The 16,513-nt window shown below is 42.9% G+C and overlaps 1 protein-coding gene across 1 annotated transcript in view; it reads left to right on the forward strand.

Moving 5' to 3' along the window:
• The window catches only part of LAMC1 (laminin, gamma 1 (formerly LAMB2)), a 70,610-nt gene that overhangs the window by 28,814 nt on the left and 25,283 nt on the right, over nucleotides 1–16,513 (forward strand). Inside the window, exon 2 of the mRNA XM_010580679.1 lies at nucleotides 14,754–15,058. Within this exon, the coding sequence (XP_010578981.1) occupies nucleotides 14,754–15,058 (305 nt within the window). The remainder of the gene's footprint in view (nucleotides 1–14,753; nucleotides 15,059–16,513) is intronic.

The following is a 16,513-nucleotide window of genomic DNA, read 5'->3' on the forward strand; positions in this document are numbered from 1 at the left end:
CCCCCCCCGCGATGTTTTGTTTGAGTACAGTTTTAAGATTCACAGTTAATGGTGGTTATTAGGATTGAGAGATTATCCGGGGAGCTGTTGTAGCACTTCATTGTTAGACTTGGAAGTGGGAACTGGGTGAATTAGTTGCTTTTAAAGGGGTTTAAAAGCAGTGTAGGGGAAAGGGAGAGCTCTAAGTTTTCTGGGTGCTGCGCATCTGGGCCTGGAATACAAGCTCAACGATCTCATAACCAGGACTTACTGTTGGGTTTTTTTTTGTTTGGTTGGTTTTTTTAGTTTAGTGCTCATTTAAACACTATAAGGAGACTATCCTATACAAATAGACTTGTCACAGCTTCATGCTTGTTTGCTATAGAGTTACAAATACTTAGGGAAACTTTGTTTAGCAAATAACTGAGTAAATCCACCTTTTTCAGCTGTAAAAATGTTTGTGTCAGAGGGACCTTGAAATATTTGCGGGAAGGAGTTGAATCTTGAGAAGAATTGATTACGAAAAAGATTTTCTGAATTGCAGTGTAATATATGACTGCAACTAGACAACACAATGATTTTCTTCTTCTGCATCTTTGTGTTTATAGCTTTAGCTGCTGAAGTTCATCTTATTTCCAAAGTTTATGGTATGGCCATGAAAAGGCTGGGAACAGCCTGGCTTTGTTTTCCCATGAGCTGGGGGAAAATAGATTACTCTTCAAGCAGTGAGTCTGGGGGAGGATATGCTCATGTTAGGCAATGTGGTTTAAATTTGAAGGCCATTACTATCTGGTTGCTTGGTTAATGAAGCAGTGAATAGTTTGTGTACTTAATGTTCCTGGGAGATTGAAATGCCCTTAAAAAGCCAATCTGTCCAACTGCCCTGTCTTTCTACAACATAAATTAAAATACAAAGTAACCAGACCTGGTTAGGCATCAACTCAGTAGTACTTGAGAAAATGAAGCAGTATGTGATCAGCATAGTGGCCATTTCTTTAGCAGTGAGCTTTGTGTGGGTAAAAAATACTTTGTGTACAAAGTTGTATAAGGAGACCTGAAATTAAACTATATGGGTGTACTTTGAGCATTTTTTTTTCTTGTGTTAAGAAAATTCAGCAAGTATCTGAGTTGGCATGCTGGTAGTAGAAATGTTGAATGAGCTTAAAAATTACTTTTTTCCTGACTTTAAAGGAAATTAGAATATATGTTTCATAAAAGGGCTTTTTCAGATAAAATAAGATTTTTATACTAATGCAAATAATCTACAGCAAAATATAGGGTCATCAGACCTTGGTGAAAGGAAACATAAGTGTGTGTGCAACTTGTCCATGCATTTGAAGTACTTAAAGTGTTGATCTTTTCTGGGAGTAGAAACTGCTAATGAAACCATTTACTAAAACTGCTCTCTAAGTCTTTGGAGGAGGAGGACATCCAAGAAGGTTGTCACTGTCCATTTGCTCATCCAGAGGGAGGCTGTTATATCTGATATTGCTCCATTAACTTTGTATGTTAAAGCTTTTTTCCTGACAGTGTCATGAGAGACTCATGAAATTTTTTGCAATGACTCAGGAAGGCATGGCTGTTAGTTTACTCTTTACAAACAAGAGGCAGTTGTGTTTCTCTTGCTGGAATGCATTGCCCTATGGAAGTAAAGCTCATCTAAGAATTTGGTCTGTGCCCCATTGTGTCCCACGTAGTTTCTGAACCCTTTGCTCTTCTGCTTGGATGGGTAGGAGGAAGAAGCTCTCCACAATAATGACAGTTCTTGTGAGTGTTATGGAAAAGGTCAACCAAAGAAGGAACCAGGATTCAAACATACATCTTCATCTCTCACAGTTTTTGGCTTCTGCAGTCAGAACTGTGACTTCTGTGACTCCGAAGATATCCCTGTCATGGAGTTGAGGAGGTGCAAGACTTCCCTTCTAAAACTCAACCAAGAGGCTCACATTTAGGAAGCTCTATGTTATTAATTCCTCTGCTCACAGGGCTCCTTCTGTCCCACCCCTCCTGTTTTGTATGTCGTTCTGGGTGAAGTGACTTGAAATGTCTCCCAAGCAGATCCTGACAGCTGTTAGTTGTCCTTCTGCTTGTCTTGTGTTCATCTGCTGCTCTATGGTAACAAAATGCATTGCGTTGAAGACCAGTGATGAAGTCCTTGGTAAGCTTTTAATATCTCGCAACTCTTTATTTTCAAACTAAAAACACTATAGAGCAGGGCTTTTCACTTTTAGTGTAGTGTGCAGTTCTGTAAGGAAAAGTTTGAGTGGGCTTGAAAGTAGAAGACAGTGTTGGTGTTCCATGTGTTTCTGATGAATGAAGATCCTTCCCCCACTACTCCAATGCATTTACAGCATTTCTTTAACATGGACAGATCCTGGGTTTGACTTATTTTCTCCTTGCAGAGGCTCATGCGACTGCTGAATCTTCTTTGGTAAAATGTTTTCTCTCTAAATTGTATGTGTTTGAAGTAGAGACCCAGCATGATGTGCATTGTGCCAGAAGAAGATAGCTGCTGTCTACTATGGCTGATGTGTGCTGCTGTTGAGGGTTTAAAATTAGGGGTATTTTTGCCTATGGCCCTATTAATTGCTTTAAGGATAAGGACTAATCTTCATTTGATATCAGAAGTTTACTGGGAATTGGTAGACTGCTAAAAATAATTATCTGATTAAGGAAGCAAGCCTCTAGAATTTGTATGATTTGGTACCTCTTGGATTTTTCTCCATTTCTGTTGCACCAAGTTACACAGATCTTTTTCGCAGTGATAAATGTATTGATTGCTTTAGCTGGATCCTTGTTTAGGAAGGAGTGATAGAAGTTTTTGAGAGCAGAGGTAAGAAACATGTCTTCCTGGATGAGGTGGAGCAGAGTTCAAGGGCTTTATAATGTTTTGATGAAGGTGGGCTGCACATCTCCTGCGGAAAATGAAATCTTATCTTGGCTCTGTGGGTTTCTCAAATGATTCTATTTTCCAAGCGAAGTAGCTTTGGTTTTCCTTGAGCTGTCTGTGCTTTGTCCAAATTTTATCTTTTGCAGGCACCTTGATGTCTTGGTAATGGTCATATCCGTGAAGGTTAACATTTGGGGTTGTGTGGTAGTAGCTTCCCTTGACCTCTGAATGAGGTACCTGTCTAGGCAACAGAGATATGGAAATACTGTGGGGTCTCTAAAGCCTGAGCTTTTGGAGAAGACAAGCCCTCATTGCTGTAACTCAATGGTAGATTGAAGAGCGTGATGCTCTTCGGCTCTCTTGGGGTGTCTGTAGATTGAAGGACCACAGGTAGGTTGGTCTGGGTTTGACCTACTACTAAATGTAAGGATTTAGTGAAAACAAAGGCTTGAGAGTGCTACATTGTTTGAGACTTCACTTCACAAAGGCAACAGCTTTACAGATGGGTTTATGTGGCTGTTTCTTCCCCTTTCCCCGAAAAAATACTGTCAAAAGAGTCAGTATATGTACTAAGGACCCTGAAAGCAGAGGGAGGAAGAAATATCTCAACCCCTACTTCATGGGCTGCCACTGATGGTCAACAAATCACTTGAAGTTTTGATGTGCCGGAGTTTGCCTTACTAATTGAGTTACAAGAGTTACCTTCTAACTTCAAAAAAGGCTTTTTCATCAACTAGGGGTTCAACATTTTTAAAAGCATGTCACTGCCTTAGCAGTACTAATCAGAAAATGAATTTTTAATAGTCTCTCTCCTGAGAAAAATACCTTCTGGTAGAGTTCATTTAGGCTTCACAGTGGTGTAGTGTGCCTGAAGAAAATCTCATCACTTGGCATTCGGTGCAAATGGTTCAACTTATTTTCTGTGCAATCACCCTCTTTTAGGCAGTGCTGTTACTTAAGGAAATCTTCAGCTATTCTTGTGCTGCTGCAGAACCTGTGTGTGACTGGGGAGGATGTGGTATGATCTAACAAGTTGTAAAATGTGCCTCTCAATATGGTGCTTGAGGACGGGAGTTTTGTCCTCTAATGTGCAAGATGCTTCATGGGTGCTTGCTGGAAGGCTGCTTGCAGGGGTCTTCTTCCACAGTGACTTCACTGGCAATGTCTTCTGCAACAATCCAGGGCCTAATGAACCTACTTTTTGTGGAGTTAGTGGGTTTCTTGTTGCCTTGCCTGGACTTTGTTCTGTAAGTGTTTCTGCAGCTGTTCCTAATCCATGCTTTTTTTGCTTAAAGGCAGGTCTGAGTTCTTGAGCACCGTGACCTCTGCCCATCTGGGAATAAAATGTATTTCTTTGCTTAGCTTCCATCAGGCTACTCAGTCTGTTCTTCACAGCACAGCTGCCTTGCTGCTCTACTGCTAACGAAGTGAATTAATTGCACATCCAGAATTACTAGGGTTCAGTTGCATTCCTGCCACTGGGAACCAGGCAGTAACATTTAGCTTTTTTTACCATGCTGTATGGCCTGTGTTTTAAGACCAGTAGATAAGCACAACAAATTAGAATTCCCTGTGGAAGGTCTTTTAAACACATTAATTAACATTTAACTTTTTTTGTTTCCACTGGGGCTGTTGTAGGAAAACATGCTTTGTAGGAAACTCCTTTGATGTTATACTCTCTCAGTGGTATCCCAGGTGGTGTTCAGTCCCACTTCAGCGACTATGTTGGTACCTTCTTTTAAATCCTTCCTTTGCAAAGGAGCAGCAAAGTAATGCTGTCTTAGTCTGGAAATCTCCCTCTTATACAAAATGGTAAGGAAAGACTGTGCACCTACCTTTTTTTTTTTTGCTTTTTCAGAGTTTTCTCTGTTCCTGGCTGGGCAGCCTTTAGCCAGGGTAGAAGGAGTTTTGATCTACAGGTAACTTTCCAAATCTAGGTTTGGTGTGGATACATTGAGGTGTTTTGGAGCCTGATGTAAAGCACATTTAGCTCTGTTCTAGTCTGTGAATTAAACCAAGGGCTTCAGATTTTGCAGCTGGAAGTATTGAGAAGCCGGCAGTTAGTATTATCTTTGAAGAGTCAACAGAGAGCATCCAGTTTCATTTTCTTTGTTCATGGTGTTCCAAAGTAATCTTATGGAGTTGCTTCTGTGGGAGACTGGTCATGCTAAGCCATGCTATCTTCTCAAGTACGTGTGGTTTTCTGCTAAACACTCTTTAGGAATAATCACTGCGTTTAGTAGTTCCTTGTCCTTCATGTGTCTCCAGACAGCATGTGTGGATGAACGTGAACTTGCACAATTGTATGTTTAATACACCTTTGCAATTACCATGAGCGTTTGCAGTTTGTGCAGTTTATCCTCCGAAGGCGGAGTTGAAGGCACATACTGGCTGTTACTTGACAGTTGAGAACTGGAGTGCAATTCCCTCTCTGCTTAAAGAAAAATTTGGAAGAGCTTTGCTTCTGACTTTCCAAAACATATTTGAAACATAACTCAGTGGTAAGCTTTGTTTTGGAAATGGCCTAGCTCCAGCAATGGTTTTGTCAAGTCTGTTTATCCTAATTCCTTCCCTGGCTTAATAGGCTGAGAAAGTAAAACTGTTGTGCGAGTGGGTGGTTGAAAATGGTCCGAATGGAGATTGCTCTAACTTGTGTTTCATAAATAATGGTAGCTTGTGCATAAGCCTGTAACTGACTGAAAATGCATTAAAAGATAGCATGAAGGCATGTAAACCACTACTTAAAATCCATAATGGGAGTCTGTTGGGAGGAGGGAGAGATTTCTCAGTGGGAGATGGGGAGGCAGGAGGAGTACAAACTGTGCAACCTTAAGCAGTGTGATTCAAATATGCTAAAAGTTAGTTTTCTTAAATGTTTATTGAAGAATGCAAAACTGCTTAAATACTTGAGAAAAGAAAGCTGTCTTGTCTTCATTGGGGCCAGCTGATGGATGCTAATAGCAGTGGTATTATTTCCAAATAGCTGTGGTGTTAATTATGGCCTGTGTCTGAAAAAAATCTGTGGCTGGTGAGTGGGAGGTGGAAGGGCAGGGGTGGGAGAGAGATTAAACCATCAAAATTCCAGAGAATTCAGTGTTTTGTGTAAGGAACATTGCTGGCCTCTCCATGGCTGTACAGCCAGCAGTGTGGGAGCTAGTCTGGAAGGTTGTCTTGCTCCCAGAGCTGCTGAACTTGCTGCTGCTGCTCAGAGTGCTCCTATATAGTTGTATCACTTAATTTGTTCTTAATTAGGCTCAACAACGCAAGCTGTGTGTTTTTGATATCTAATTCAGATAGGAGCGAAGCCAGGTGTTAGAACTGTTGTGGGCTATGAACACATGTGGAGGAGGAGGGGGGTGAGTGGGGAAAGTGCCGCTTTTCAACAGGCGGGGGGGAAAAGGCTTCAGAGCATTACGTAATAGAAACTAGCAGCTGATTATCATGAGCAATGGAGCTGTTGAACTGGGTTGAGAGGCAGTGCTCTGGTGGGAGCTGGCATACCTCCCCTCCAGGAGTGCTGGGGCTGGAACGAGGGGTGTCTGGCATCTCACCCGTACCTGCGGACACCATCCAAAATAACTTTCATGCTGCCTTTGGCTGGGACGTTTTCAGCTCTGGTCATTGGGTTTGCTGAACTTCTTAAGCTGAAGCATTGCATATGCTTTGACTTTAGGTGTGCTAGTTGAAAGCATGTGAAGGAGGGGCATTGAGCTGCTTGGAGGGTGAGGCTCCTGGGAGGGCACGCAGAAGGAAAACAGACCTCAGGAAAGGCTGTTAACATTCCTGCACTGACTATCCCATTTGCAAAATGCTTTTTATTTGAATTTTTTCTTTTTGGTCACAAGTCAGTAAAATTGAGATGTCCTTTAAATGGATGGTTTTGTAATTCTCACCAGATTATCTGATATTTAAATTTGTTTGCAAGGTACTGCACTACAATGCAATAAACTTATTTTCTTATTACAATAAGTCATGTGTTTTCCAGTTGGCCAAATATCATATTTAAAGAAGCTGTAACTTCATTTTTGTTTAGTTATTTAAACTTTTTCTTTGGAATTTGAAAGTAATTTTTAGTCTTCCAGTCATTCTTCCATCCCCACATCTTCACCTCTGAAAAGATACAGTTGGAGCTGAATGTCAGGAATATTCCCTCCTACACCTCCTACTGTCAAATTAAAGTATCTGAGGGGAAATTAAAATGTAATGTGATTTGCTCTTTGTTTTGTCACTTTAAGTTGAATGCAATGAGAATGACTTGAAGGTGAATAAGATTTGTTGCTTTGTTGTGATTCATTTGGAGATACCTTCTTACTCAAGAAATGTTCATAAGAGATGCCTTGCTGTGTTGCCAAGGATGAGAAGTACTGCACTGAAAAATTCAGTCGAAAGCTTTTTGGTGAATCTCCTCTGGCTTGCTGCTGCTACTACCGGCTCTGATCTTCTGGGGGCTGTGGTGGTGGAAGCTGCTTGCTTTGGTTATTACTGGATGATAGCAGTATCTCCAGCATGAGGAAAACCCCTGGGAAAACTTAACCTTATTGGGGCACTAGGGTCCCACAGTGAGTTGGAATGGGTGGAAATTGCCACATTTAAAGAGTGGTTATTACTGATGTTGCTGTTGGTGGTGTCGTTACGGACTATCGGTGACAAAATGATGGTTTCTTGGTAATTGCCATGTACTCTCCTGCTGGAAATAAAGGACAAAAGACAGCTTTTTTTGTCTTCTCTGGATAAATACATTTTTCAGAACAATATATGGTTGGGTTTTGTTTGGGTTTTTGTTGTTGTTGGGTTTTTTTTTCCTTGGGTAAACCTCCATTTCTGAGAGGAGGAAGGGGAGTGACCCCCCACTTTGCTCTTTCGGTTGGGGCAGTGACTCTGTTTCACCCATACCTGTTCTGTATGGGTCATGGAGCACCTTCTGGACATTTGATACAAGCAGATGAACTTTCCAAGGATCCCATCCCACCATAACCCAGATCCTGCTTGTCTTGGTGCCAACAGTGGTGGCAGGAGGTAGCTTTGCAATCCGGATATGTGAATGAAATGGAGCCCTCCCCAAAAAGGGCCATGGTGTCCTTGATCATCTGTGATCTGGCAGTGCTTGCCAAGTGTAAAGTGCTTTTTTAAAATGAACTTTTATTGTTTGTGCTGAAAAAGGACTTTGAGGCTTCCTGTGCAGATAGGACTTTTGTGTTGTACATGGGATCTTTCCAGTCCCTAGTGAATAAACACAGCTGGCTGTTTTGGGAAACGGACTTAACATCTTTGCATCAAAGCTGTACAAATAAGGCAGCAAGCTGTACTGAATTATTGGACAATATTTTGTGACTTTTACACTGACTTAGGAGTGATCAAATGAAAAAATGCATTTCTTACAAGGCTGCCTTCAGCCCTTGCAGGGGGAAATAAGTTTTCCCCTCCTCCGCCCTTTGGAAACATGACTAGAACAAGCAGCCTCGATGACTTATCAATGTTGGATTATCGTGCAATAATTTACTGGGCAGCCTTTTGCTGTCCGGAGCCGCCCACACACACAAGTCAATGGTGCCTTTGTTCAGGAGCACTGGAAGAATGCATGATCTAATGGGGTGGTGGGAGTTCGTCTTCGTTCCAGCGTGCTCAAGGCTGCGCTCATTCCCCCAGTGTCCCAAACCCGTTTCCTTCCTCTGTCCCTGTCTTAGTACAAGTGCCTAGAAAAAGCAACCCGTGTTTATATCTCCATCAGGCTTTCTTAAAACCCAGGCGCCTGTCTGTGGTGAAGTTCTGCATGTCAAAATCTTCGGTTTGGTGGAGCGTGGTTTATGATGAGATTGTGTTAAAATCCTTCAGGCGGTTTCTGTTCATGACATATGTGCCTGGATCTCCAGGCTCTTCAGGTGAGAACAAGAAAATAAACCTAAGGTTTATTATTACTAGTTTGTGTTCCCATAAGGGCCACCACTGAGCATTTGAGAGCTGTCGTCCATGCTCCTGCATAGAGTTATTTCCCCAGTGAAGATTGTCAGGAAATGGAAATCATTCATTTTCTTTCTTCAGATGCTGGATATTCCATTTGCTTGTGCAATACCAGTGCTCTCGTCTTCCTCCTCCTCCACAAATTTTCCCAGAAAAACTAGGGTGTAGTTGTAAAGGACATTTGCTCTAGAACTACAATAATTTCTTGCTTTCTGTCGTACGTTTGGCTTTTTCATGCACATGTGATGCAAGCAACATAACTTACTGCTTATGTGTCTTGCAGGTGTTGGACTGTTGTTGTTTAATAAAACTTCTTTATTGCCAAAGATCGAGTTGCTCAGGATATTTCTCACTCTTGTCCCCTCCTTATAAACACTGTCCTGCTCTTGTTGCCTATCTGCATGTGGGAAAATCCTCTCCCATTCCATGGGATGGGATAATTCATTCTCCTTAAATATTCCCCTCTTGTCTGCAGCCCCTGTGCTCCAGGAAGGAAGCCTTCAGGAGGGTTTCTAGCATGGGAGGCTGAACAAAATATTGCAGTAGGTGAGAACTTGGAGTGGTTGTTTGACTCCAGAAGCAGTGATCAGTCTTGAACAAGATCTTGTGACATTGCTGGCCTCTGTCTACTGATATCAATGTCTCCATCCCTTGCGATTTTCTGCTCATGTGAGGTTCCAGTATCTGTGCTACCCTTTGCATGTCATGGTAACATAAGAGTGTAAGATGCTGCCTCCTGCTATGGCCGGTAGCTCTTTATTTGTTAGGGAGGAGCAGATAAGTGTTTATGTCTTGGAGCAGCAGAGTAAGCCTGTCTGCTTATAGCTGGTCCAGCATTGCATGGTGGGGAGAGTTGACGGTTCAAGAAGGGCAGAATTGAGGTAGGAGTAAGAACAAGATGGGCGAATGGCATGGAACATGTTCCAGTCTAGTAAACTGGGACAGCTGTCCTTTCTTCCTGAGAGTGATAGAGAAACAGGTCAGATGAGAGCAAAATGAAATGCCAATGGTAGTTGCTTGCTCTCTGTCTTGTCACTGCAAAATGGAAATGAAATCCAGTCAAAAAGTAGTAAGTATGCTGGTATTTTTTACTAGTTTGTTTTCAATTCTTTTAACCTTTACTTAGAAATTGGTTGTTAGCAGGTACCTGTGTGAAAAAAGCTGCCTTGAAACAGGAGCCAACCAAAAGAGGAATAAAGTTTAAGTATTTCAATACTGCTCAGTGAATTTTACTGAAAATAAATCTGCAAAGGCTTGGTTCTTTGCCCAATACAATCCTCTCGAGTGGATTTTTTTTCCCTGGGCAGCAAAACTCAGTGGCCGTATTCTAAAGCTCACTGCTGGGAGGTTGCACTGAAGGATAGTAGAGAGTGCAGAAAAGGTAGTGTGGTTTCTTCCTGCATGCAGGGGATGTGGGTGGACCAGTAACGGAGGCGGTGAGTGTTGTCTGGGCTTATCTCATCCAGGCATCCGCTCACAATTCAGTGCTTGTAGTTGGTGTGCCAGCTGGCGGGACGTTTTCCTGATGTAAATTATCCATCCGTTCTAAGGGTTCTGAATACAAGGAGGCCTTTTGTGTGTAGGAATGAATTCCTAACTTGGGGAAAAGGGAGGAGTTTCTGAAGATCTAAATAGCATTTGCTTACATTTTTCCAGTCTATGGTTTTCAGCATGGTGCATTTCCTGGTAGACCTTGGGATACAGAATTGGGCGATAACGCTGCTGAGGGAGGGCTTTAATCGCTGATGACATCTGGCAGCTGTGGTGAGCCCAACAACGTGAGCAGGTTGTTGGGGAAGTGTCCCCTGCATCGACCAACACTGAACGTTTCCAATGCCACTGCTGCCTCCTCGGCAGGCACCCAGACTTGCTTGCTTGGTTGAATCTGTAATTGCAATACTGTCTTGAAGGCTTATGCATGTGCTTGCTTACTCTTGAGAAAGATATTAGTGTTTTCTACATCAGCCTGAATTATCAAAAGGGCCTGGTTTTTTTGTCACCTTTTCACTTGCTGGTGAATGGCTTCACGCCTCAGAAAAGATGCGGTTTTAAAATGTGCGGCTCATGATTTTGAGCTCTGGATGCTTTAAAGACATGTCAGGTTGTGCTCCTGAAGTGCTGAGCTCATTGTTGCTAATTACTGCATGTTGTCTTTCTACTGACAAACTTTTATAACAAACATCTGGAGTTCTTCCTACAAAATAGATCTGCCACTTCTCAGTACACAGAGGGAAATACTGTCTGATACTTGACACTATCAGACACTTCTAAGCCAAACTGAGATCAAAATAATTACCAGCTTCTAGGAACAGGAGAACAATGAGTTTTTGTCTTCCAGATGAAACGTTTAAAACTGCCTTTCACCTGTTATTTCGCCCTGCAAGACTTGAAAGCAGCCTAGGTGGCTTATCTTTCTTAGAAAAAGGCTCTGCAACCTTGAAGAGCCCTGCTAGCTGCCAGGCTGCTAAGCACAGCTTCTGTGTTCAGTATGAACAGTGGGGAAATGCATTTCAACACTGTGTCAGCTGGTCTTGGGTAAACTCTATTGTTCCAGCAGTATTTACCCAGGGCAAGCTGATAGGGTGCTAGTGCACAGCTGCTCTGTGTGCATTAACTGCATTCCTGTTTAATGCCATTAACAGGATTTCTCAAGTAGTTATGCTGCCAGCTGAAATAAATGTCTTTTTCACTTGGGTTGCTTGGTTGAGAGGGTTTTGAATGCATTTTCTTTGGCCTGCCATGTAAAACTGAAGATGAAAAAGGGAAGGTCCTTTTCATTTAGCACAAGGGATTTCTATGGAAAATGTTTTTGTGCTGCCCAGAGTGCAGTTTGCCTGTGTTGTGCCTTTAGCTGAGCTGGAATTTTTGCAAGGAGCTGTAGGAGACCTTGTCAGGAAACAGGGACTGTAATTCAGTTCTAGTGGAGAGGAAAAAAAATAGTTCTTTTTCGGGACGTGCAGGCTGTGACCTGGCCTTTCTGCTAGAGCAGAAGGTTGTGTGTGTGGAGTGAGAGTACATGCCTGGCCCGCTCTTCATTCCCAGGATTCTTTTGAAGCATTTCCTCCCCAAAATCATCTTAATGAAGCCTGAACGCAGGGTTTTCGCTTCACGCTAGAGGAATGCAGTTACTAGTAGAAGAAAACTAACCATCTCAAGTCAAAGTACCAGAGTATGCTTGACAATTCAGTTGACACAATTTAATTGAATGTTCTTCATGCTGTTGGCTCCGGCTTATTTTTTTTTCCCCTCTTGACTCATGGAATGGCTGCCTTTGCCTGATGTCTTCACTATTTTCCCTTGTCATGAAAATTGCCTAAAGAAGTCCCACCAGGGCAGACTTTCAGCCTCATATTTTGCTTTATTTTAGCAGGTGAGCTCAAAGAAAACTTGCTCATTAAGCTGATGACAGTTTTGTTTGTGGTAAAACGCTGATAGTAGGTCTGGTTTTAGTTTGCTGCCAGCCTGAGAACTTCAACACTTTCGATGGTCAAGTTGCAGGTCAACATGTATACTAGGGTTTTCCTGCAGAAGACTGAGGAGGCATTTGCTTCTGGGGCTACTTGCCTTTAGCTGGAAAAGATGAGGAGTATATCCTGGGTTTGTTTACCATGGGCCTGAAAAAGATCTTTGTGCATGTCTGGCCTATTGGCTTGTGTCTGGTGTGCTCACCTTGAGTTTCTGCGTGTGCACGCTCTTCACCTCTGAAGCATACTTTGCCTTCAGTGAGGAGCTTTCTTCTTGAGAAGAAACCGTGTAGCAGGAGAAATGGGAAACCTGGGAGGGACTGACTTGTATGGGTGATGTCTGCTTCTTCTTGCCTTACATTGAGATTCATAAGAAAAATACTTCCAAATAAATGGAAACAGGGTTCATCTCTTGTGTTGGGCAGTCAGGTGTTGATCCTCAGGAGTTTCTACCCCTCATGGAAGCAATTTGGCATTAATAGTGTGATTGCGTCTTACTTGCTTCTGTGTGTAATAAGATCTGGTAAAATAACTTGACCCCAAACCAACAGTGAGATAGTATTGAGCAAGAGCCACAGATTGTGAATGTCTGGCTTCCAGTTTTGTGCTTAGGTCATCCATAACCTCACATGTGATATAAATAGGAAAGGGTATTTTGTGGGAAGTATTGGGGGGGGGGGGGGGATATCTGTACAATGCCTCAGCTATCTTGCATGTCATGCATAGATAGTTCTTTTTGGTAGGTTGGGGTATTGGCGGATTTCTTTGGCTTTAAACACAAGATTAGTCTTTTTTATCCTTGGGACATGTAGTTGTAAGTTTTTTTTCAGATGCTGTATGTCTTGATTTTTACTTAAATTTTTTTCTAGTATGTTGATTTCTGGACCCTTTGCCAAGCTTCTCTTGCTACTTTGGTGTTTCCAGCAGCCAGAAAGGACAAAGGTTCCTCCCTTGCACTGGCTGGGGTCTGGGTGTGATGTGCCTAATGCAGGCTGGTCCCAGGATAACCAGTGGGTGGCCATGAGCAAGAACCGTGGTTCATGACCTGATTCATTGCCATCAGGTTTTGTGTGTGTGCTTTGAGAGGCACACTGTTCTTGTTGCCTGGTGCCACCTGGTCTGCTTTAACTTGTGAAGTGAGCCACTCTTCAGCAGGTGTGAAGCCTCCTGTTAAAATTTAACACGGTGGAGTTAATTCATTTTACAAATTGAGGTTAAATCTGTGTGACTTCTACAGGCAGAAAAAAACCCTGTTTCTCAATCAGTTGAAACTCTTCTAGTAGTTTGTTTTTTTTTGGTCAGCAAAGGGACCAGTGATGGCTGCAACCTCTACTTAGAGCAGTGGTTTTTTTGGAGGTGATGGGAGTGTAAAAGAGCATGGCAGGGGCTAAACACCTGAGGTTTTGTTCCAGACAAACCTCATGTTGTTTTAGCAAGTTCCCTACGTGCACTAGGGTGTCCTGATTGTACGTGGTCTGCTTGCCGAGGTGGAGCAAGAACAGTTGGCGTGCAGCTGTATGCCTCCTCCTGGGAATCTGCCCCTCAGCTGGTGGGGATAGCAGAGGAAGGTGGCTGAAGTGTGCTATGATCCTTTTTCCTGATGGATTTTCTCAGGGGCCTGAATCCCCTAGGCAATTGCTTTATGTGCATGGGGGTAGATACTTGAGTCACTGGAGAAGAATCCATGAGGGAGGATGATCTGTTAATTGCCACAGACCTGTTAGGAGATTAATAGACATGGCAGGGAGGTGGGTTTACATTTATTGTCCTGGGAGAGGGAGAACATGGCTAGCTTGTAAATCATTGCACTTTGATCTGAAAAGTGTCTTGGCACCTTTAATCATAGGGTCTGGGAAACTTAAACCTTATTTTGTCTTTCCCAGGGAATGAGTAGAAGAGGGTGTACTCAGTAGTTCAGTGCTGGAGGAAAAGCTTCATGAGTAGTAGAAAGTATGGGATATTATCTATTTAGGGAGGAAGCAGAGGTACAAAACAGGCTCTACAGTGTGACTGTTACGTCTCTGGTTAATACTGTTTCTCCCATACCTGTGTTTGGAAGAAATATTATCAAATGGCATGGTTAAATTGGACCTGGCCTTAGATACAGACAAACTGTTCGTGGTTCTGATGTTATCTCTCATGTGTTGGGGTAAGGATGTTGTTGGTGATGTCTGCAGAAGAGAATTGCAGCTTGACATGTGTGTTTGGTTGCACAGAAGTGTGTAGGTCTGTTTATTTGTCTACTCGGCCTGCCCTCGACTTCTGCCTTTGGTTCCTTTGCCTTGTCTTTGTCGGGAGAGGCAGTGCATAGGAATGGAAGACATACTTCTGGTGCTACTGGACAGTGCTCGTACTGCTGGGTAGTACTAGACGAGATGTTTCTTCCAAAGAGAAAATTGCAGCACAGCTCTTTCCGTTCTTTGTTTTGAGTCTTTCTCATATCTGTCTTCTGTCATCTGCAGGAAAGGCCTTTGACATCACATATGTGCGCCTGAAGTTTCACACCAGTCGGCCGGAGAGCTTTGCGATCTACAAACGCACCAGGGAAGATGGCCCATGGGTGCCCTACCAGTATTACAGTGGCTCCTGTGAGAGCACGTATCACAAAGTCAATCGCGGCTTTATTCGGACTGGAGAGGATGAGCAGCAGGCGCTCTGCACGGATGAGTTCAGTGACATCTCCCCTCTCACTGGGGGCAACGTGGCATTCTCAACACTGGAGGGACGTCCCAGTGCCTATAACTTTGACAACAGCCCTGTGCTACAGGTATGTGAGGAGGACTAAGTCAGTCAGGTGGTCTGAGTTGTGTCTTTCTGTTTAGTCATTGTGGGTTGTGGCTTTGTGCTGACTGTGGGCTGCACTACAGCCCTTATTCACACTGAAAGGCGCTTGCACAGGTAAGTTGGAATGGACAATCCAAAAAGACTCTTTTGAAGTAAGAAATGAACTCTTGACTCTATTGTTAGTAAGTTTATGGTACAAAAAGCAAAATTGGTGGCACTAAGGATGATTTGTCATTAGGCATCATGGAAGTCTTTAGAAGCTGGATGTAAATCTCTGCCTGCTTCAAAAGCAGCTGTGGGCATTTTGCTGTTGTTCCAGATATAAGGACAGAGGAAGGTAAAGCCTAAGTCGAATATTTGGGGCATCTGCACGTATATTTTGAGCACAAAAATTTAAAAAATGTGAGATTCTTCCAAACAAATAAAGGCTTAGTGGAAGCCCTAACCTGTTCTCATACATGTGTGTCGGGGTGGGGGAGCTTGATTTTATCCACAGTATTTGTTTTCTCTTATAAGTGGCTTGGTAAGGGGGTTCGGTCGGGATTTTTTTGTTGTTAGCATTCACAGTGCCGGTTGAGCAGCAGTCAGGAGCATACTAGGAGCACCAGTTCATCCGATTTACTTGCCACTTTCTGTATTCTGCTTGATGACTTCTCCAGCTTATATTGCAACAAGGAGCTAAAGCTGTGGGGTTTCCCCCATCAGGGCTCATCTCCTTCATTTCGGAGCTGTGATCACCACTTTTTCCCTTTCCTCTTAGAGTAGCAGGAGCAGACTGAGACATGAGCACCCAACAGGCTCGGAGCTCACCTGTCTCTGATCCCCAGCCAGCAGGCAGAAGAGCAGAATAGCAGAATCTGGTGGGACTCATGTCTGCAAACAAAAATAAAGATTAATGGGAAAGAGAAGACAACTCCTGAAATGGAAAAGAACCAGTTTGGCCACCTTGCTGGTGTAGCTAGCCCTGGCAGAAAACAGGGTTTAATCGTTAAGGTGAACAGAGAGGTTTCAAGTTAGGGATATGGTGTATAATTTTCTGATAAAATTCTTTTTGTAAGGAAGAGAGACCTGACCGCCAGTTCCCTAAAATATGTACAAACCTCTGGCATTGCTTTTCAGAACTGAAGTAAATGTGTATTTTGTGCTCAGCGCTTCCATGTGTTTATGCCAGTGTTTGTAATTCGGTAAATCTTCTTGTTGTACTGGCTAAGCAGTGACACAGCTGCAGTATGGTTGTACATACAGGGATGTTTTTCTCATGTTCTTTTTTATGGTGTCTGAAGGAAAATGGCATTGCAAAAGCTGTAGTAAAAATGAGGAGGTACTAATGACAGTCACTGGCTGAAGGTGGTGTGAAATCTGGGGACAGGCTACATTTGCTGGCTGTTGCCAGAGGAGGGTAGGGTACTGTGGTGAAGATGCTGTGTAAATATTATGA

This window comes from Haliaeetus leucocephalus, unplaced genomic scaffold (genome assembly GCF_000737465.1).
Source record: "Haliaeetus leucocephalus isolate CR32 unplaced genomic scaffold, Haliaeetus_leucocephalus-4.0 Scaffold730, whole genome shotgun sequence".
Classification (NCBI taxonomy): domain Eukaryota; kingdom Metazoa; phylum Chordata; class Aves; order Accipitriformes; family Accipitridae; genus Haliaeetus; species Haliaeetus leucocephalus.